Here is a 21,994-nt window from a genome sequence, read left to right on the forward strand (position 1 = left end):
GGTGGGTGGGGTGGGGGTGGGTGGGTGGGGTGGGGGTGGGGTGGGAGTGGGTGGGTGGGGTGAGGGTGGGAGTGGGTGGGTGGGGTGGGGGTGGGTGGGTGGGGTGAGGTGGGGTGGGGGGGTGAGGGTGAGGTGGGGTGGGTGGGTGGGGTGAGGGTGGGAGTGGGTGGGTGGGGTGGGGGTGGGGTGGGGTGGGGGACCTACCTATTGGTGTTTCAGAAAAAGCCTCGCGGTGTGAGCATCAACGCCAGGGCCCGCAGCCAGGTGGCCCTGCCATGATCCCCAGGTTCCTGTGTGGCTGTGGTGCTTGGCTGTTCCCATTCACTTGGTGGCATTTGTGGAAGGCACAGTCGTTTCTCCCACAGCCAGCCTGGCGTGGCTCCCTGCTCCCGACCCCCAAAGGCCTTGCATAGAGCTGCTTCTCTCCTGCGTGCTGCAGGGCCTCCTGGCACGCAGCTTCCACTCTGTGGATGTCCAGCCCGTCCAGCTCTGGGGTCCACTGAGAACGCAGGCTCCTCCTCTGCCTGCCAGCCCCTCCCGAGGTGCACATGGCAGGAGGCTGCAGGCACCACCAGGGACTATATGGCCACCACCACCCCACCCCTTACCCCCGAGACAGGCAGGTCCAAGTCCCCAGGATTCTCCTGGGGCCCAGCCCAGGAAGCCTCCTGTCCCTGCCCCTGGCCCTGGCAGTGTAAGCGCCAGGCACGCGAGGCGGCCAGGAATGGAGGGGTGGGCCCCTGCCTCTGCCCATCCCTCCTCCCCTCTGCACCAAAACTCCAGCTGGTCAGCATCACCAGCCTGCAGAGGAGTGTGCCCCTGGGTGGAGTCCATGCGCCCTCTGGCGGTCGTGGTGGGGCAGCGCAGGCACACCCTGGGCCAATGCTCGGGGAAGGCCCTGCCATCAGCTGGGGGCTGATCAAACAAACATCAGAAGTGCCTCCGAGGAAGGGTCGTCCCACAGGCGGCATTGGAGACCCGAGGGGACCATTAGTGCGGCAGTGCCGCCCCCTGTGTCCCCGCCCCCCTGTGTCCCCGCCCCCCTGTGTCCCCGCCCCCCTGTGTCCCCGCCCCCCTGTGTCCCCGCCCCCCTGTGTCCCCGCCCCCCTGTGTCCCCGCCCCCCTGTGTCCCCGCCCCCCTGTGTCCCCGCCCCCCTGTGTCCCCGCCCCCCTGTGTCCCCGCCCCCCTGTGTCCCCGCCCCCCTGTGTCCCCGCCCCCCTGTGTCCCCGCCCCCCTGTGTCCCCGCCCCCCTGTGTCCCCGCCCCCCTGTGTCCCCGCCCCCCTGTGTCCCCGCCCCGGCACCTGGCCTGGCTCCCTGCGGAGAGGGGTCAGGTAATTCTCAGATCCAGGGGTCAGAAAGGAAAACTAAAAGCTGCTGCGCTGGGGAACCGGAGCCTCTAGGGCAGTGGTTCTCGCCCTTCCTGACGCCGCGGCCCTTTAATGCAGCTCCTCATGTGGTGGTGACCCCCAACCATAACATTATTTTCGTGGCTACTTCATCACTGTAACTTTGCTACTGTTATGAATCGTAGTGTAAATATCTGATATGCAGGATGTATTTTCATTGTTACAAATTGAACATCATTAAAGCATAGTGATTAATCACAAAAACAATATATGTGTTTCCCGATGGTCTTAGGCGACCCCTGTGAAAGGGTCGTTCGGCCCCCAAAGGGGGTGCGACCCACAGGCTGAGAACCGCTGGGGAACGAGGAGGTTGAGCTCATGAGCAGCTGGAATGCTGAGGGTCCCAGGGCTCAGGCCCAGCAGAGGGCGGCCCATGGGGCCCTGTGACCCCGAGCAGCCGGCCTATTCATCTCTCCCAGGTTCTGCAATTTCATGTAAACAAGCCACGCACCCTCCTGGACCCGGCGCCGCCAGGTCCTGAGCAGCCAGGCGGCCGCACCTGAGCTGTTCATAGGCAGCTCCGTGTCGGCCCTGAAATCTAGGGCTTCGGTCAGAAATGAGCCTTTTCGGGTCAGAGACACGAGTTTAAAAGGCTGTCGTCTGCCTGAGCGCCAGGCGGAGGGAGCAACCTCCGCTGCCGGGCAAATCGGGGGCTGCGCAGTGGACCCCTGACCGCGGCCTGGCACCCACTGGCACACTCGGCAGGGTGCCCGCTCTCTCAAAGGCCCCAGCTCCCAGGGCTGGGAGCTTCCCTGGCTGGCCTGTGCCCCCCCCCACCTCCCCCCCCCCCCCCCCGCATTCACCAGGACATCTGGCTCAGTGTGTGTCCGTGTCTGCGGGCCAGGCCGGTGGATGGAGGCATGTGACCAGGTGGCGGCTCTCCTGAATGCACGGTGTCGTGAGGCCGGCCATACGCTGACTTGGAGTGGGGTCCAGACCACACCATCAAGGACATCCAGACCCGGTGATGAGAGCAGAAGCTGCCGCAAAAGAGGAGCTGGGCTGTAACTGCTGTGCCCCAGGGTGGACCACACACAGCGCCCAATGCCACATCTTCTCTGAGGCTATGAAGGACTGGGGCAAGGCAGGGGGCCCTGGGGCACTGGCGGGGAGGCAGTGATGGTGACACCCGGGCGAGGGATCGAGCGAGGGGGGCGCACATCTCGGTGGGAGCGGCGGAGGGGCCTGGAGAAAGCACCGGGCTGTTAGTGGCGAGCGTCTGGTTTGGGTCCACAGGTCTCCGGTAGCCCCTCCAGGCCTGTTTCGGGCACCAAGGAAAACCCCAAGGGATTCCCGCTCTTCCCGCCAGTTTCTTCACACCAAGTGGAAAGCCATGTTGCTGTGCCTGAGACAAGTCGAGGGGAGCCCTCCTCCTCCCCGGGTCCCTCTTCCTCGCCTTCCCGCCCTCGTCATCTGTGAGTGACAGCGATTCTGAATCGGGCCTGAGGTTCTCGCTGCGCTAGTTAAACTGGAAGAAAGGAAAGCATGTTCCAAGCTCCCCGGCCCAGGAGCCGGGGCGTCTCCCTGTGGGACTCACGGTCCATGGTGTTCGTTAACTCACCCGGGCGGAGGGCAGGGGGCGACCAGACCTCCCCCGGCCGCACCCCCAGGGTCCCTGGAGGCAGCTGAGAGCACCAGCCAAGTTCTCAGAACGAACACGGCCATGTTCGGAGGTGGCCTCGACTGGGAAGTGGGGTCACACGGAGCGGGAATGAATTTGACCTTTACTCACAATTGGACGTAAGTTATCCTGGCCTTGGGGTTTCACTGATTCATCGACTGGGCAATCTCACTTTCTTAGCGCGGACACCAAGGACCTGGCCACAGACTGGCACTTTCCGGTGGTTTCTACAATGGCGTAGACCTGGGCAGTGACCTCCGCATCCACCGCTAAGGGTAGTCAAACAATTACCTCGTGTGTGTCGTCCAACAGACACCACTCTGCTATGTAAGACGACACAAAATAGCGTCGTGAGAAACTACTCACAACATACTATTACACAGCGAAAGCTATTTCCAAAACATTACATGCAGTGGGCTCCCATTTGTGTGCAAGTGTGCACACACATGTGCATGCAGGTGTGTTTGTGTGCTGTGTGCATGATTGTGTGCGTGTGTGTACATGTGTGTTTGTGTGTGTTCGCGTGCATGTGTGTATACATACATTCTTAGAAAAAATTGGGCAGGATACACACTGACATCTTCCCAGTGACTCTAGTAGAGTGTCAGCAAAAATAAAACATCTTAACCTGAAAAGGTTTAAGAAGTGTTTTGTGTTGTTTTGTGTCCCCTCCAAGTGCGTCCTAATGGCCTCAGTCACAGTAAGTCTGGGACAGCCACCGATGACCTGCGGGTGTGCAGGCCCTGCCGTGGCTGCCACTTCTAGAACCTGCCGTGGGCTGGTCAAACGAGCGTCTCCACCCTCCGGGGGAGCCTTCAGAGAGGGGCCTGGCAGGTCGGGGTGAAACAGTGAAACGGATGGCAGGGTGTCCACCAACTGATAAGACTCGCTTTTCCAGACTCAAGGAATCCCCCAAATATTCTCATTGTCGGGGCGACTCCCAGGCTGAGCTGAGGAGGCAGGCTCCGGTCTCAGATCTGCACAAAGCCAGCAGCGTCCTGACTGGGCCACGCCCACTCCTCAGGCCCAGGCCCCCACGTGTGATAGGAGGGGTCGGTCCCCAGACCCAGGTCGGCCCCGCTCTGACATTCCTAGCTTGTCTGACCAGATACCTGGAGAATCGCCGGGTTCACTGGGGCAGCGCTGGGGCTGGCTGTGTCTGTCCTGGCTGTCGCTGCGGGAATGCCACGTGGGGGGTCTCGTAAAGAGTGAGCTGGTGGAGGAGCGAGTGAAGTGACTGAGTGACAGCATGGGCACTGCCAGGGTGCCACTGCTGCTGTGCTGGGCCCACAGGCCTAGCCCAGGGGAGCCGAGTCCCTGTCGTTGGGCGCCACCTGCTGGGCAGCTCCGAAACCGCCGTCAGGAAGGCCCGCCTCGGGGCCTGGGGCCCTGTCTCAGGAACCAGCACAGAGCCGAGGGGCACTGGGTCTTCATGGGAAAGTGAGGGCCCGGCAGCACCCCACCTCCCGGGAGCACTGCTGGGCTCACTGCCTTGAGGAAGAGCAGGGACCTGACCCAGATAATCCCAAGGCAGGGCACTCAGGAGCCTCCCCCAGAGAGAGAACCCCCCACAGGTGAGGCGGCAGGCGAGGAGCCAGCGCCCGTGGCAGCAGCTTCCGGGGGCCCCTCACTTAACGTCGCTTTATGTTCTCGACAAAAAGGGGGGTTTTCAAAATGTGGGGCTCACTGTAAACTGTTGCTGTGCCTTCACAGGACTTCACAGACCAGCAACACTTCATGCCTGTGTCCCGCGTCGTGGCCGACGGTGCAGGCGGTCGTGGGGGCTTCGGGAGCGAGGGGACACGTGGGTCTCCACAGTTCAGACGTCGCCTGATCCAAGACGTGTGGAAATGACATTTCTTAAGCATGACGGGAGGAACAGGAGCGAGCAGTGACCAGATCAGCCATCAGGGAGGGCGTGGCCCTCACCAGGGAGGGCAGCCACGGGGGTGGAGGCGACCGTGGCAGGTGACCACGGTGGGAGGCTCGGGGCAGTGTCACCTCCGGTTCTTCCAAGGACCTGGGTTCTCAGGAAGCAGCATGAGGAGAAAGGACCCTCCCCACCCGCCATGGCTCCCAGAGCTGGGGCAGGAGGCAGAGCCAGCAGACGCCCCAGGCCGGCACTGCGGCTGTGGGCTGCGCAAGGCCAGGCGCGTGGAGGACAGACCCCAGGTGCAGGGACTTTGCTGGGGGCAGGCAGGTTCGGTCAGCAGGAGGGGGCACTGCAGCCTGGAACCTCGCTCCTGCCCACCCACCCACCTCCGTGTGGGGAAGGGGGGGGGGTCTGTCATCTGATCTACGCTCTACCCGCCTGGTCTCAGCCCTCGGTCCTGCCCCTCATCACCAGCTCAGGGTAGGACACAGGTTCAGTACTTGGTCAGCACCCAAAGCTGCCTTCCCATCTCAGATCTGAGTCCCTCCTACAAGTCTATGGGCCACAGACTGGTCAGTGCTGCCCTGGCGCCCGGCTCGTCTGTGCCAATGCCGGTCTGGCCAGCGTGGGGCTGAGGATCCCTGAGGGGCACAGCCAGGCTGAGGGCAGATCTTCTTGACTGGATCCAACTGAGACCACAGACGGCTCGCTGCCTCTCAGCACAGTCACCAGGCTCATGGCGGGAGGAGGGGGACAGAGCGGAGTCACTGTGTCCGGGCTGCGGCCCGCCGCCCAGCGCCTCCTTGGGCTCCCCTTCCATGGCACTCGCTGAGCACGCCTGCTTCCCTCCACCCGGGCCTGAAACCATCTTACCACGCGGAAACACGCCTGTGACTGAGGCCTGTCAGAGGACCAGGCAGACTGGCCATGGGTGGCACCTTCAGCCACTCGGCCGCAGCCAGGGACAGACACGGTGGAAGGGCCCACACACAGGAACTGCTCCTGCCTCCCCGGGCCGTGAGGCTCCGCCTGTCACAACACCCCCAGGTGCCCGCCATGCGGGGACACAGGTGTGGAGAGGTGCACCTGCTCCCAAACCCAGGTTTTAGACCAAGTGCCTTATGCGGGGAACATGGACTAACGCGGAGGGAGATGCTGGGTATTTCAGATCCTTAGGCTGTAACTCCATCCCTGTTCAGTTTGTCTCCTGCCGTTGGCCTCTCCTCACCTTCTTCCTTCCGGAGAACCAGGGGCCCTGGCCCTCACGCTCCATGTTGAGGAGGGAGGGTGGGGAGACCTTCCAATGACATCTTTGTCTGGGAAGCAGGGTGGGGTGTTTGGAGGGTGCTGGCCCGTCGGTTCCATCTTTGCCAGAGTCCCAGAATTAGAATCCATGCCACAGGTGAGCCACAGTGGAGGGACCTAGGCCACGACCCTGCAGCCTGCTGTCCCACAAGTAGTGGCTCACCACCCTCACTCCTGGGGTAGATGGGGTTCCTTCCCAGGAAGGGCATGGGGTCTCAGGCAAGGAGCCCCGGGCCCATCAGCTCCAGGGACAGAGGGAGATGCGCTCTGGGGGGGGGGGGGGCGGGGGCACGGGTATGGAGGTCACATGCTGCAACGCCTTGCTGCGTCTTCACAGGATAAGCCCCCTTTTCCAGACAAGAAAGGTGGACGCAGTGAGAGTGCCCACCCGACTCCCGTGCTGACACCAACGCAGGACCAGCCTGGGGACAGCCATCACCATGTTGTCTGTCCACATGGGGAGGAGGCCCTGGTGCGTGTGAGCACGGTGCAGGCGTCTGTGTGTGTGCGTGTGAGGGACAGAAGACACCTGGTTTCTTGAATGTTTCCTTTTTTTAACATACATTTGTATTAATTTCAGAGAGGGAGATAAAAACATCAGTGAGAGAGAATCATTGATGAGCTGTCTTCTGCACGCACCCCGACTGGGGATCAAACCCACAACCTGGGCATGTGCCCTGACCAGGAATGGAACCGTGACCTCCTGGTTCGACGCTCAACCACTGAGCCACGCTGGCACACCGACCGGGCTTGAATGCTTCCTTTAACTATGTTTCCTTTGTTTTTAAAACACTGTACTTTCAGAACAGGTTATGAATTACGCCCAATTTGTGCAACGTGGCAAATGATGCAGGTCCACCGAGCAGGCAGCACACGGTGCGGGCAGACCCTGGGGCGGGCACGGGCACCGGGCTCCTCCAGTGAGTGTTATGATCAGTGAGTGTGCATATTTCCTTTGAAAACTGTGTGTAATGCTTTAAAAAATATAGAAAAGAATACAACTCATTTCCAACAGAAACCGTACTGCGATGCTGTTGTGGGTCCAGGACGCAGGCAGGCCCTGCCAGGACAGACCAGGCCACCTTTCCCTCAGGCACCTGTTTCAAGGCCACGGCGGCACTGAGGAGACACCCAGGGAAAGACCACCCGCGTCCTCTGGGGATGTGGCCATGCTCTGTCCACAGGGGAAGAGGCGGGCTGGGACCAGTCTGAGTGGCCAGATAAAATAAAGGCTGCAGACACAAGCAGGAACTTCAAATACTTTATTGACACATTTCACATTACAATACAGTCAGAACACAGTCCAGCACGGAGGCACACAATGATACACAGCAGCACATTTCCAACCCTGTCACTCCCGCTCTCCACATCTACCCTGAGAGGCTGTCCCAGGGACGGGCGCGTGGGAAGTGGGGTAAGCGAGTGCAGTGCACTCGGTAGGACGGACACACGCAGGAGGTGAACCCAGAGGAAGGAAGCAGTCGGCCGGCTCCGAGCACGCACGGCGCCCACGGCTCCACACGGGACAGCGGAGCGGCCCACACCCGCCGCCGCGGCACACTAGGTTGGGAAGGTCCCGGGCAGCCTGAGCCAGCAGCGCCCAGCAGAACAATAGGCACGGCTACTACTAACACTGAACTCATGCAAAAGCGGTCCTGCAAAGTAGAGGGCAAAACAGACGGTTAATGACACGCCAACGGCCGCCAGGACGCACGCCTCCTGGTCACACTGCAAAGTAACAGAACCCAATGTTATTCTCTCCAGCCAGAGACCTGGGGAACAAGTCAGGAGCGGACCTGTCGAAGCAAAGCTGCGCGTCATCCAGGCGTCAACAGTGCGAACTGCGCGGAGACAGTCCCCCTCGCAGAGGAGGGCGGGAGGTGAGGGAGGGCTCACCCGGAGAGCAGGGCGGTGGGAGCAGAGGGGTTCGCGGGGAGAGTCCCGAGCAGGGAGGACCAGGACGCCCGACCTGGCCCAGCCACCCGAGCAGCAGGAGCAAGGAGAGAGCCAGTTCAGAAATGAGAAAACAGCGTTTGGGGGCCTGGTGGTTGTTGATCCTGAAAATTAAACAGTGGAATTAAAGCCTTAGTTAAAACCCTCACAGAGGAGACAGTTCTGGATCCCTTGCCTGTGAAAAGCAAAGCTGAATTATAAAGCCGGAGGACCATCTGCTCTTCAGACGGCAGTGTGAGTGCGCGTGCACACAGAAGCCCTGCGGGGTGTGTCCGGCCTCCTGCAGGACACAAAGCGACGCGGACAGTCCTGAAGCAGCAGCGCCCACGGTGCTCGCCTCGGCCCGGAAGCAGCGGGAGGGAGCCCTGCTGAAACGGGCGAGGCAGCTAACACCGAGTATGTGCAAATACTACACCTGTCCGCTCCGCAGAACCCACTACAATTTAAAAACCACGTAATGTTCCTTCATAAAGGGCCTGTACTTTTCTGCATACCTTTTAAAATTAGTAAAATAAAGCAAGGCAAACACCCAACATGGGGCCTTTCACACCTCAGTGCTAGAAGTAAAAGTGCCTCACTAGCTGCGCTGCCCTAGCTGCCCCGACTTAAAGGACTTCCTACCAGATCGCGGCCCAGAAGAGTTAAGGTTGTAAATATTCTCTGGAAAAGGTCACTCTGCCTAAAACCAACACCCCTTCCCAACCACCCATCAGCGGAAGGTACACCTGGGATCCAATATGAATCAGCGGGTTTTGCTTTGTTTCCAGTGCACAAAACCATGGCACTTTGAGTGATAAAAATTAAATACTAGTAGGTTGCAAAAGAACCTTACACAAAAATCCTTAGGATTTAATAGTAAGTCAAGGCCACACGCCTTCGGAAGAGTTTTTATGTAAGAGTGTCCAAATAACACTTCATTCACAAATTTTAAAAATAGTTGAAAAGATCAACTGAAATGTTCATTAAATAAATTAAAAAAATCTCAACTCCTAATTGATCTGACTCTGTGGCCTCCTTCCTGGGGGGGTCTCCTGTCCCATCTCCTCCCCCAGGCCTCCCTGCTAGTGGATCCCCCTTTAGAACACATCACAGAAATGTGTGAACCACCAACAACACCGTAAGTATTTTCTTCAAATCAACAATCACACAAGGGGGAGGGCCTCTACCTGACCACAGGGAGTAAGAGCAGGTCTCACAGGACACGGCGGCCGGGGGAGGGCCTACAAGCAGGGAGGGAGGGCCCTGGCAGCGCAGGAGCCCACCGCCATCCCAGCCATCTGCAAGGACGGCCGGCCGCAGGGGGCGTTCCGGACAGCCGAGTGCTGCCTCTCAGGGCTCCACGCACACAGACCTCACTCCAAACCTAACTGTCCTCAACAGGGTCCGTCAGTCCAATGGTCTACGAGCCGTCAAGCTTACCTTCGATTGAACAGAAATAAAACACAAAATAAACACAACAAAACAAAACAATGAAAGCCCAAACAGAAAACTTGATTAACTGCTCAACATCAGCTCGATGAGCAGGTCTTACTCATCTACCCACAAGAGCCACCTGCCGTCCCGTGGGCAAAGCAGGATCACCGAGTGCAAGATGGCTCTCCACCCCTCCCCCTCCCACGGGAGCGGCCAGCAGACACCGACCACACATGCGCCCCCCGCCTCATGCTCCGGGACTGCACCGCCTGCTCCCGAGTGCATGTGTCAGGGGACAGGCCATGGTGACGTCTCATTTCAGCAGCTTCCTTCTACAAAACCGTCTTCTCCCACAGATCCCCTTCCTCCTGCCCCTCCCCCACACCTCCCCGGCTCCTCCCAGCAACAAAGTCCTCTGTTGGTAGAATTAAGCAAAATGCTGTATGAAGAAAAGACCCCAGGGTGCGGGATCCACACTGTCACAGTTCAGGGATGCTACAGAACCAAGCATGAACAATTGTTTCTCAGGACCTTTAGCATCATGATGAGGGCGACCCAAATTCAAGTGCATATGATGAAGCCTGCTCCTCCCCGTCCCACCCCACCTCCCTGGGGCTGCGGCCACAGGCACCCACTTAGGATGCTGCCTGTCCAGACACGGGACCCTCAACATTTCTTTTGGGAAGAAAAGACAAGATTTTTCCTTTAGAAGAATATCAGTATAAGGATTTAACAAATGTGGCCAGACCAACAGTAATGCAAGCTTATGCTCAGATAGGTAGTTAGGTGAACTTGTTACAGCACAAAACCAAAACAAGGTAATGCGAAAGGAAAGTAATGGCTCCACATCATCACCTACTGTATCTACCTTATGAGATATACTGATATTCACTGGCTTTAAGCTTCTTGAATTTGTGAACAAATAATACACAGGTCAGGATCAATGTATTGACTTACTCCCATCTTTATAAAAATCGGATATACACATGAACACGTCAACAATTATGGAACTGCATCCATTAAACTTTGATGAGACAACACAAAAGAACTAGCAAAGAGCTAAGGTGTTGCTGCATTGAAACATCTCCAATAACACTTCAGTTAAAAGGTCCGTATTTACAGTGTGTTGGATGCATCTGCGTCTCATTTAAATGCATGATAAAGAAAGAACAGAGATAATGGTTGCAACAGATCTTCCAAGAGGGCTCAGCTCGGTGCCCTGCGAGAAGTGCACCACCAATGGGAAGAAATCACTTCCTAATGCTGCTGCTTTCCTTTCCTGCCGTTTCCTCCAAGGAAACTCAGCTCTGTCCCGGGGCCCGGCTGCACTGCAGTCCCCACCCAGCGGCCCCGTGTGGAGCGTGCCCTCCTGGGCTCTGGAAAAGGCCCACGCCCCCCTAGAGGACAGGGCATGGAGAAAAAGGATGCCCGGGTGTGCAGACAGCACAGATACATCCAGGCACCCACATCAGCGCATGCCCTGAAGCAGCCGGGAGTCTGTCTGCAGCAGCTGTGGTGCAGGACAGGTGGGCTCGCCATCACTGATCGGAAAGAAGGACGCTACACACCCACGCTCCAGAGACCACATGCAGGGCTGTGGCCTCCAAGCCACCGCACACTCCGACTATTTCAGAAAGCGGCAAAAGTCTGTTCAACTCATCTTGTTGTGGCAGGAAGTCTTCGGTGACAGTCCACCGACTGGGAGCCTTCCCACTGGCAACAGAGCAGGGAGTGGTCTGTAACTAGAGCTTCCGGCTACCTTGTCACTTGAATGCACTGCGCTACGGTTTCTATGTGAGCTCACCTGCAGCTGTGAGAGGGGGCAGCGAGCCCGCGTCAGGCAGCTGCTGGGCATAGGCACTGACTCAGTCAGGGGCTCTCTGGAGCAGGGTGCCAGGTGCCCAGTGGGCAGTGCTCCCGGGACCCTAGGCGTGCCTGCGCTTTCCTGAGCTGACCTCTCCGGGGAGCGCCCTCAGCAGCACCCTTGTTTCCTAGGCTCACTCAGCACCGCACCATCTGAGAATCAACACTACACGAGGTCCACAGGGTCTGGCTACTCCCCTCCACTTCTGCTCACTTAGTTTGAAAAAGTAAAATAAAACCTCAACTGTACAAACACGATGGTACAAGCCCCCACACCTGGGTCAGCTCCAAAGAGGAGGCCTCCGGGCTCCCAACCTGGTCCCCGCTGGGCTAACCAGACAGTACGTGGCAACATGCTTCTATTTCTATTACTTCTATGGATAACTCTGACCACAGCTAAAAAGTCCACGTGTGCCCCAGTGCCATTCGCGCAGTCAGGTCCACGTTAGAGTCACCGCTAGTGAACTCCTACGTGAGCAGAAATGCAGTAAGGCACTTTTCCACGCTCACCCAGAATCAATTCTCCTAAGGTTGGTCGTTGGGGGCACGGCCCCACCTTAAGGAGCCCACGCACCCTCACTCATGGGTGACACACACACTTTGCTCTGGGTCTCACGGTCCTTGTGAGACAGCCTCCCTCACACCACGCCGTGGAGAGTGGCGTGCTGGGATCTATGTCGCCTTGCCCTCGGTCTACTGAAGGGCAATGCAGCACCACCCTGAGGCCTTATAAAAAAAAGATCATTCAAAGCGATGAGAGCCAGCTTCCCTAAGAACGCTGCATGCCACAAAGCCAGTGACATCTGCCGCTCTGGGTTGCATTTAAAGAAAAAAACCAGCCAAGTCTGTTCAAGCTTCAAGCTGTCCCTCCGCCCGGCAAGCCCACTGTGCACCCCATCAGACAGGGAGCTCCAGTGAGGGCCTCAGCCAGAGCAACACCCCAGCTTCTCTGCCCCCAGGGAAGCGCAGTGGCGACCACCTGGTCCTCGCCCTATTTGGGAAGTTAAAAACGGGTGGGGAGTCCCCTCAGGAACTCGGAATATGCAAATGGTGCATAGGAAGCAGAATCTGCCGCACTATGCCCCTGCCCCACCCGCCCTCACACCCTGCTTTCTGGGATAGGCAGCTGTCAATCACAATCACCCACATTTTCACCTGTTTTTACAAGAACCAGTAGAGGGCTTTCTGAGAAGACGCCTCTGGTCTAGCCTGCACTGAAGATAAGTGCAACCATTATCAAATATTCTTTGCTATGGAAAGTACTTAGAATTTGTGCTGCTAATGTTCCTCCCTGAACCTAAGTCACGGTGAGCGATCGATCAGACGGTAAAATTACGAAGAACAGTGTCTACATGCATTGTAAGCACTTTGAAAACAAAAGAAAACAAAAACTGGAGTTCTCAGAAGTGGCCACAGAATTCGAAGCCATCAACACCGAACTCCATCCTGCCACGTCCTGCAAGTTCAGCTCTCCCGGAACCAACGCTGGGCCGCCCGGCGCTCTGGACAAGAGTTAGCAGACTGGACGGAGACGTCGCTGGCAGGTCCTGTGCCGGCAGCTTCCTTGAAGCAAGTCCACAGCTGTGTGTGCAGTGTAAGGTCGGCCTCCCTGCTAGACATCACTCCACAATCAGGGCCACGTTTATGTGGGACAAATCTATCATGTGCCTGTTGAGATGGAAACAAACAGCCAAGGTTAAGTGAACTCTGAACACAGAAGGCGACTTATAGAAGCAGGAGAAAGCTAGAGGGGAATGTGGGCCCTGAGGGACAGAGAGCATTGGCATGAGAGGAGGCACTGTCCCCTGCGCATGAATATGCGTCTATACAGTGACAGGTGCAGACACAGCAGCATGCGAAGCAACAGCTCCAGTGACCGAGAGCACATCACACAGGAGAGGTCCCCGCCCGCACCCACGTCACCAAAACCATGGCATCCACTGCTACCTGTGGAACTTCTGCTGAAATGCTAACGCATGGGCTGGCTCCTTAAACTTGGCTATGGCTTTCCGTTGCTGGGGAAGCATCTGTAAACTCTAGAGGAAGGAAACAAAGAAACATTTTAACATCATGCTTTCTATGCTTAAAAAAATATATACATGCAAATATTAGATTTAATACAAAATTGAAGTTCAGGCTGATACTTGGATCACTAAAACAAACTAATTCTATTTCGTGGGAATTTTTCTTACCCATCTAGATAATATATCCAAAAACTCTGTTTCAGGAAGTCATTCCCCTGACCAGCACTTATAACCTCCAAGCCTGGCATTAAGACCTTGCATCATCTGACCACACCACTGCCCAATCTTCCCTCTAAACTTTCTCTGAGGCTTGGTGGCAAGTACCCTTGGAGAGTCACTTTTTGTTCTCAGGCATTCCCGTCAGGTGATTGTCCATGGAATCTAGATTTTGAAAATACTATGCTCCTCTTCTAGAAAAAAAATATTTCTAGATTTCCGGGGTGACTGTCCTGTGAGTCACCAATGTGAAATGAAGGTGTGAGCTTCGTTTCTACCATGACCATGAAAGAGGATTCGTGCACATGCATCTAAGTGGCTTAAAGCTCAGTCTGATGGAGGACTATCAGTCAAGACAGCATCACTGCAACGAAGAATGGCGGGCTCTCCAGCGGTCAACACCCGTCACGAGAACACTGCTACCGTCGCCTGCTGGCTGCTCCCCTTTATTTACACTGTGACGCCCTTCCAATAAGACAAACCCTTATTTTCTAGACATGAGAATGAATTGTAGAAATTGTCATATTCAACCTACCGATAATATTAGTGATTTCTTTGGAAGGAGAGGAAAAACATGTTTCACTGAAAGGTGAAAGGTTGTGATCACCGGTTTCCACGTTTTTATATAAACACAAATCACCCAGAACAGACCAAACCTTAAAATCTGTCTTGAGTCTCTATTGTTCACTCTGACTCCCCAACCCGCCTCCAAACAGCTTCCTGACATGCCACGCGGCTGCACTCACCAACCTTCCCGAGGTACTGTCCATTCTTTGCAGACGTCTTCCGACAGTTTCTGAGAATACGTAATTGCTCTGCTATTAATCACAAAACACGAGCTGAAACGTTCCTCGAGTTGGCCCTTCCTGCGTTCACACTCGAGTCCCATCAGAGCCATGTGACTGCAGTGCGTGGGACATGCCCCTAACCGCAGTGTGCACGCTGTTCAGAAGCCTGGCCTCCTCCCGCGAGGACCGTCCTCTTTCTGGGAGGAGCCTCTACGTGTCCGTGCTGGACAGAGAAGGAAATGTTGTGAAATGAAGCCGACTCTCTGCCCTGGCAGACCCATTCCATGCTTTCCCACTGGCCAAGGATTCCTCACCTTCAGGGATGACCTAAAGCCAAAACGATACTAACTCTTTTAAACACGAGGGTAACTGCTCAGAGCAGCCCCGTTTGGGCAATGGACCTGCAGCACCCGGTGGCAGTCAGCCTCACCCCAGGACATCTTTGCTCCTCCCGGCGGTGCTTCTCGCAGAGAAACGAGTAGGACCTTATTCTGGAGTCTCCCTGTGCACGGCTCACTGGCACTCTTGCTGGTAAGGGGCAGGCAGAAGCAGCAACCCTGTCCGGAGGGGTCCGAGCAGAAACACGGGAAGTTCGCTGCAGGGCCTCGGGCAGCCCCATCCCAAGCGCACCGTCACAGAACCGAAGGCACTCTCCCACCCGCCAGGTCTCTGACACAGATGCTGCGCGGCTCCCGAGTTCCTGAGCGTCTTCACACCCATCCACGTCCACCACAGGGTGTTCCGTGTTCCCTGTCCCCCTCAGACTGATCCTTCCGACACGGGCTCCTCAGAGCTCTGCCTCCCACTGCCTCCTGAGAGCCGCATGGCTTCCTGGCTTCCAACGCTTCCGAGACTCTCCACGGGGCCTCCAGCTCCCCTGCTGCCAGAACTGCAGGGCCTGTGGCCACGCACGGACCTTCTTTAAGCCTGGTGGCAAGGGGTTTCCAGCAGCCGACGTCTGACCACCCTGCTGTCTGCTTTCCCAAATGTTCTGAATGCAAACTGACTCACTCTTTCACTGGAGATGCCAACATCTTCACGTCACCCACCAGCCCCCTTCCTGGCCGGTCAGACCCAGACGCAGCGGAGGTGTTCTCGCCGACGCATGTCCCCTCAGGAGTCAGGTTCTCTGCGGTGACCCTGCCTTCCTGGCTGCCTGGGGGACTCCGTCTGGGTGGTAGAGATGTTGTCTGAGGCTGGCTAGCTGGTGTCCTGAAGCAACTGCAGGGGGACAGGCCCTGGGACAGAACCTGCTGATGCAGGGGCACTAGTGGGAGGGGTACTTCTGCTTCGTCCTCCCTGCTTTCACACGCTTTGCCCCAGTGACACGGGCCTCTTTGTTTCTTTGGTTTCCCTCCCGCCAGGTTATGCCAGGGAACAATTAGGTGCGGGTGGTGTTACCAGTCTTTTGTGACTTATGAGAGCCTCAGTCCAAAAGGCGCGCACAAGGAAATGGCAAAACCGGGACTTCCACTGACGCCTCATCTCAAAGCCCAACTCCAGCTGCTACCAGCTGCATCCTACCTCCCGGCTGCTCGGGACAACTACAGCCACCAGCAGAGACACGGTAACGGGCACAGGCCAGGCACAGGCAGGCCACATCTAAGCCCCAGCCGTTATTACGGTACAAGGGTTGCAGGGAACCTTAAGCGATCACCAACTCCACGCTTGTGAGGAAATGACTTTTTTTATATACCATGGTGTTTCATCTACACTAATAAAAGGGAAACATGCAAATTGACCGTCCCACCACAAAGCCCACCAGACAGTCTGGGTGAGTATGCAAAATAACCCAAAAAAATGGCGGCGGCCACGGAGCTGGAGTGAGCAGGAGGCTTTGGTTGCTCCCGGCAACGAAGGAAACCAAGCTTTCCTGCCCGCCCTTGCCTCCGCTCAAGGAGGGGCTGGGGGCCTGGGTCACCAGGGGGTGGGGAGAGGGGGCGTGGCCAGCGTGAAAACGGCCCTCAGCCCCTCACCCAGGCTGGCCACACCCCCATGGGGTGAGGGTCCCCACTGGGGGGCTTGGCCAGCTTGAAAACAGCCCTCAGCCCCTCACCCAGGCTGGCCACGCCCACCCAGTGGGGACCCTCATCCCATGGGGGTGTGGCTGGCCTGCAAATTACCACAGGCCCCTTGCCCAGGCTGCCCACCCCCCAAGGGAACCCCCCCACCCTGATCCGAGACACCCTTCAGGGCAAACCAGCCAGCCCCCACCTGTGCACCAGGCCTCTATACCAATAAAAGGGCAATATGCTAATGAGACTGGGAGACCTTCCAGGAGACCTTCTGGACATTCTTCTGGACAAAGCCATGGTGGCAGGGCTGAGGTAGAGGCGGTTAGAGGCCAAAAGGGGAGGGCAGTTGGGGGCGAGCAGGCCGTCAGTGGGGGTCAGTTGGGGGTGATCAGGACTGCAGGGGGGGCAGTTTGGAGTGAGCGGGGCAGTTGGGGGTGAGCAGGCCAGTGGGGAGGGAAGGTGAGAGCGAGCAGGCCAGCAGAGGGGGCAGTTGGGGCGAGCAGGCTGGCAGGGGGGCGCAGCTGGGGGCGAGCACACTGGCACGGGGGGCAGCTGGGGGGTGATCAAGCTGGCGGGGGGGGGTGCATTTGGGGGTGAGCAGGCCGGCAGGCAGAGTGGTTAGGAGCCAGCAGTCCTGGATTGCAGGAGGGATGTCCAACTGCTGGTTTAGGCCTGATCCCTGTAAACCGGCAGTAGGATATCCTTTGAGGTGTCCCAGATTAGAGAGGGTGCAGGCCGGGCTGAGGGACACCCACCCCCCCCCTGCACGAATTTCGTGCATCGGGCCACTAGTTCATTATAGAACAACAAATGTTTAACACAATTTTCGGCACAACCCAGCAGACAGGGAAATAAAGATAATGAAGCGAAGGGGCCGAGGAGGCTGTGGCGCCCCTTCTCCCTGGTCCTGACAGCTGACCAGCTCGGTCTTCCAGACGGAGCAGGAGGGGGGCCAGTCCAGGAGGATGCACTCCTGCAGCCCCACCCACAGCCCCTGCATCGAGGAGGACTGCTGGGGACACCGCCTGGCTGATTCGCACTCGCCCTCTCATCTGAAATTCTGAAACTTGATACTTCTTGTGTCATTTCTCCCTTCTGGTTTGAATATTCTACAAAACCTACCTTTCTTCTTATTGTGTAAATAATGAGTCTACGGACAAATGTCTCTTCAACGGACTTTCTAGAGGCTTGTGAGTATGGTCTAAGGCAGTGGTCGGCAAACTGCAGCTCGGCAAACCGCGGCTTGCAAGCCACATGTGGCTCTTTGACCCCTTGAGTGTGGCTCTTCCACAAAATACCAGCTCTTCCACAAAATACTGACTTCTGCGATGGGCCACGAAGTTTCAATCACACTGTACATGCACGCCCGCACGTGGTATTTTGTGGAAGAGTCACGCTCAAGGGCCCAAAGAGCCGCATGTGGCTCGTGAGCTGCAGTTTGCTGACCACGGGTCTAAGGGAAGAGCAACGGGGTGCCTTGCTCCACAGTGGGCAAGCCTCTCAGATCCCACAGCTAAGGAGCAGATGATCACGCACTGCAGTGCAGTCTACAAACCTTGTCACATACAAACCCACACCTGAAACCTATTCTGATCATATTAACCAACTAGTGGCCTGGTGCACGGATTCATGCACATTTGAAAGGAAACTAATTAGAAGAAATATTTTAATATTACTATTCGCCCTATCTCTATAATAGAAGTGTCAGAGATGAAAGAAAATTAGCAAAAAGTATATGAAAATAATATAAATTGGTTAATAAACAATAACAAGATATAACTAAGATATGATATAAAAACAACAAAAACATATAAAAAACATTGATAAAAACAATGACTGATAAATTGATTAAACTTATTCTAATATCTCCCTGTATACCACATTAAGAGTAAAAACACTTTCAGAGTGCTTGACTCATTTCCCTTGTGATGAAGTATTTACAACTTTAACTTTAATATCACACGCTCTTCGAACTCGAGAGAAAGCAACATATAACTGACCATGTCCGAAAACAGGTTCAGGTAGGAATATTCCTACTATGTCTAGAGTTTGTCCTTGTGATTTATTAATAGTCACTGCAAATGCTGGCATCATGGGAAACTGTCTTCAAATTAATTTAAATGGGAGGCGGGGGACAAATATCACACATGCATTTATTTTTAAATTGTCAGTGCACATTATATGCACCGGGCTGTCGGTCGGACATACGGTCACTTAGCCTTTTATTTATATAGATGTCACCCCGATAAACTTAATTAGAAAAGAAAAAAAGGGACGCATTGCAGACACCACCACCACCGCTACTACACCACGTGGACTCCAGGTGGCACCACAGCCCAACACTCACAGGCTTAGCTGGATCATCCCAGCAGGAGCCCTCTCAGCTCCATCCCTGCCAAGTCTATTTATATTTAAAACATAATTATAACAAGACATCGTTATAAATATCTTTTCAAAATTTATACTCACAATGTTATTCTAACACTGCTGAAGAAGCTTATTCTATCAGTGTGCTTACAGACTTAGCGTCTTAGCATGTGTGGCTGCAGCACTTAAATAGCTACACCCTCACGCACAACCACCCCAGGAGCCAGACTGGTAAGAATGGAGAGCACTCGGCTCAGCTCCAGGCGGGTGCACAGGCTCTGGCAGAAGCTCTACACCTGCCACAGGATACAGGGGACCTCGCCTTGTACCTCATTTTAAGGGCAAGTGATATAACCTAGAAAATGTCTTTCTTGTTTTCCTCTCTTTTTCTCATTAAACAATTCAACATTGTTTTTGCTCCACTTCAAGTGCCCTCATTCCAACTTTATTATTTATAATACAATGACCTCTAATCCTTCTTCAGAACAGAAAAAAACATGGCAAATGGGAGGGAAAATAGATGATTCAAGAGATCTAGATCTCCAACATACAAAATTCAGTTTTCAGGGCAGAAAGACCAGTGCAATGCAGCCACTGGCCCTTCCTCCATCAGTGCCATGGACTAGCCACTGGCCACACAGACCCCAGTCTGGAAAATGGGCAGGAGAACTACCAAGGATGCACACTCCCCACCCACAGAGAGAGCAGGACACTGGAGACACTGGGCTCACCGCTGACCTGTGATTTGGCCTGCGGGTCTCCGATTGGGATGACCACATTTGTGCACCTGAAAACAATCCTCGCGTCAGTTCTGTGCCTGAAAACTATCCCAATCACTATTAACTGTCAGGAAACAACTACCCCTATGCCCTGCCCACGCCACAGAAATCCACTCCTGAGAACAGAGGCCAAAGTTCTTGTCATTCACTTATCTGGTTCACTTGTCATTACTACATACACATAAAACTAACCCTAACATCTCTCTCGGAACCCAAAAGTGAGGGGCGGTGGAAAGGTGTTTAGAAATTCGGTATTTGTTACTCTTCACTTTTAGGAATTCTCAATAGTACAGGGAGATTCCAAACACATCAAGAATGAATTACTTGTATCAACTCTAGCCTGAAATGTTTCCCATTCACTCCTGGAGCAGAGAGCACTGTGTTACTCAGAAACCTTCCCATCAGGCAGTGTGTCAGTGCTCTGTCTCAGGCAGGCCGCCTAGGGCCTGGAGCGAAAGCGCAGTTCCACCTGGCAGGAAGGGCAGGAGCAAAAGCGCTGCTCCAGGAAACCAGGTGAGCTGCCTCCTTGCTGGTTTACCGACAGGGTCTAGAACAGCCGTGGGCAAACTACGGCCCGCGGGCTGGATCCGGCCCGTTTGAAATGAATAAAACTAAAAAAAAAAAAGACCGTACCCTTTTATGTAATGATGTTTACTTTGAATTTATATTAGTTCACACAAACACTCCATCCATGCTTTTGTTCCGGCCCTCCGGTCCAATTTAAGAACCCATTGTGGCCCTCGAGTCAAAAAGTTTGCCCACCCCTGGTCTAGAAGCTGCAGAGACGAGGTCCTATGGAAAACCTGGTCTACAGCTGACTGGAGACCCACCATTTGCTGCCAGCCCCATGGGGACCCTTAACCCCTAGAGTGCCGGGAAGCGCGATCGCGCTCCTCCTGTCTTTCACCAAAAGTGCCGGGAGCGCTATCAAAGCTTCAAAATGGCGCCCAGTTCTAGGTCTGCTTTTATTAGTGATGATGATATTGCTAAATATGTCAATGTAATAAAGGTATCCTTAAGTTTTTGAATATGTAACTTCATTTACCTGCGATTCATAATTTTTTTCCTAAACTGCTGTAAAATCAGCAAAAATGCCTTGGCAATTTTAGCATAGTTCCTAGGATATTGGTTGGCACTCAAAGGGTTAAGCACTCAGAATTAGCCAGTTTTAAGAGACCAAAATACAGTCCACATTACTTCCTATTTGTAAAATCTCACCCAAGTCCTATAGCTGTTAATGTGAGAGGCTATTTCTGGAAATTAAGGTCAAGAAGGCTACTTTAAAATTTTTTAATTATTACAAATAAAACGTTTGTGACAGGGGAAAAAACTAAATATACGTGTGCATATGTGAACTTTAGGATAATCTGAGGATTTCAAAGCATCATCTGTTCAGTTGGAATAGTTATTCCATAAAGTTTATATGTAAGCATGTGAAAATTCCCAACTAATTGAATTCTGGGGCAGAAGTTCTGACAGCAAGTGTGCACAGGAGATGTAACACCTGCCTCCGCTGCCGCCGCCTCCTCCTCCTCCTCCTCCTCCTCCTCCTCCTCCTCCTCCTCCTCCTCAAAAGCATTATTTTAACATGAAGTAACCAACACTTCATGATAAACCAGGAAGTGACTGAGTCATGGGCTGGACAACAGGCACAGGCGCAATGGAGCAGGTGCCCACCTGGATGGGTCCCACTGACATGAGCAGGCTCTTCAGCTGGGCGTCAGTGGTGGATGACGACAGGCCTTCGACAGACACAACGCAGGGCTGCGGCTTGCACTCCACCACCCGCAGGTTCTGCTTATTTGGCATCGGGCGCCCGCGGCCCATTGGCCCTGCTGCTCCCCGGCCTCTGCCATGCATGACGACCTGCCAACGACAGAAGGGACTGATCAATTCAAAAGCTTTTATATTTTGGCACAACTACCAAGATATATAAGTGAGCAAATAACTCAGAATCCGTTCAAATACACCACGAGCTATAGGATTTTCTATAGTTTCTGCTGTGCTCAGAAAAGAACTTAATATCTAAAGAGGACACCACCACCCACCAAATGTGAAAGGAAAAGACAAGAGCTGATTTGGAGCCCAGCAGGGACGAGGCAGCACCTCTGTTCCCTCCGTGCTAGGGGTGAAGCAGCAGGCCCCCGGGATCCAGAAATGCATGTCAGCTGCACACTTAGGGTTCAGGTTAGTCCTAACGGCCCCAGAGCCTGAGTTTCTCCCTCCGTACTCCAGGCCAACTCCGCAGGGATGGTGCAACCCACTGCCACCACACAGGCACCACAAGCCACCACCCCACAGATCCAGCTCACGTGATTAAGTACGCACGTGCACTGGCACCCTGAGCACTGAAAGGCCACTTCTGCCAC

General features: G+C 55.0%; 1 protein-coding gene across 1 annotated transcript in view; it reads right to left on the minus strand.

Annotated features, from left to right (window-relative positions):
• Positions 1-7,454: 7,454 nt before the first annotated feature.
• The window catches only part of RBM33 (RNA binding motif protein 33), a 121,884-nt gene continuing 107,344 nt past the window's right edge, over positions 7,455-21,994 (minus strand). Inside the window, exons 16-18 of the mRNA XM_081101872.1 lie at positions 21,303-21,491; positions 13,384-13,472; positions 7,455-13,104 (exon numbers count right to left, since the gene is read on the minus strand). Coding sequence (XP_080957998.1) covers positions 13,056-13,104; positions 13,384-13,472; positions 21,303-21,491 — 327 coding nt within the window. The 3' untranslated portion in view covers positions 7,455-13,055. The remainder of the gene's footprint in view (positions 13,105-13,383; positions 13,473-21,302; positions 21,492-21,994) is intronic.

Source organism: Myotis nattereri, assembly GCF_964212035.1.
Source record: "Myotis nattereri genome assembly, chromosome: 11".
Classification (NCBI taxonomy): Eukaryota; Metazoa; Chordata; class Mammalia; order Chiroptera; family Vespertilionidae; genus Myotis; species Myotis nattereri.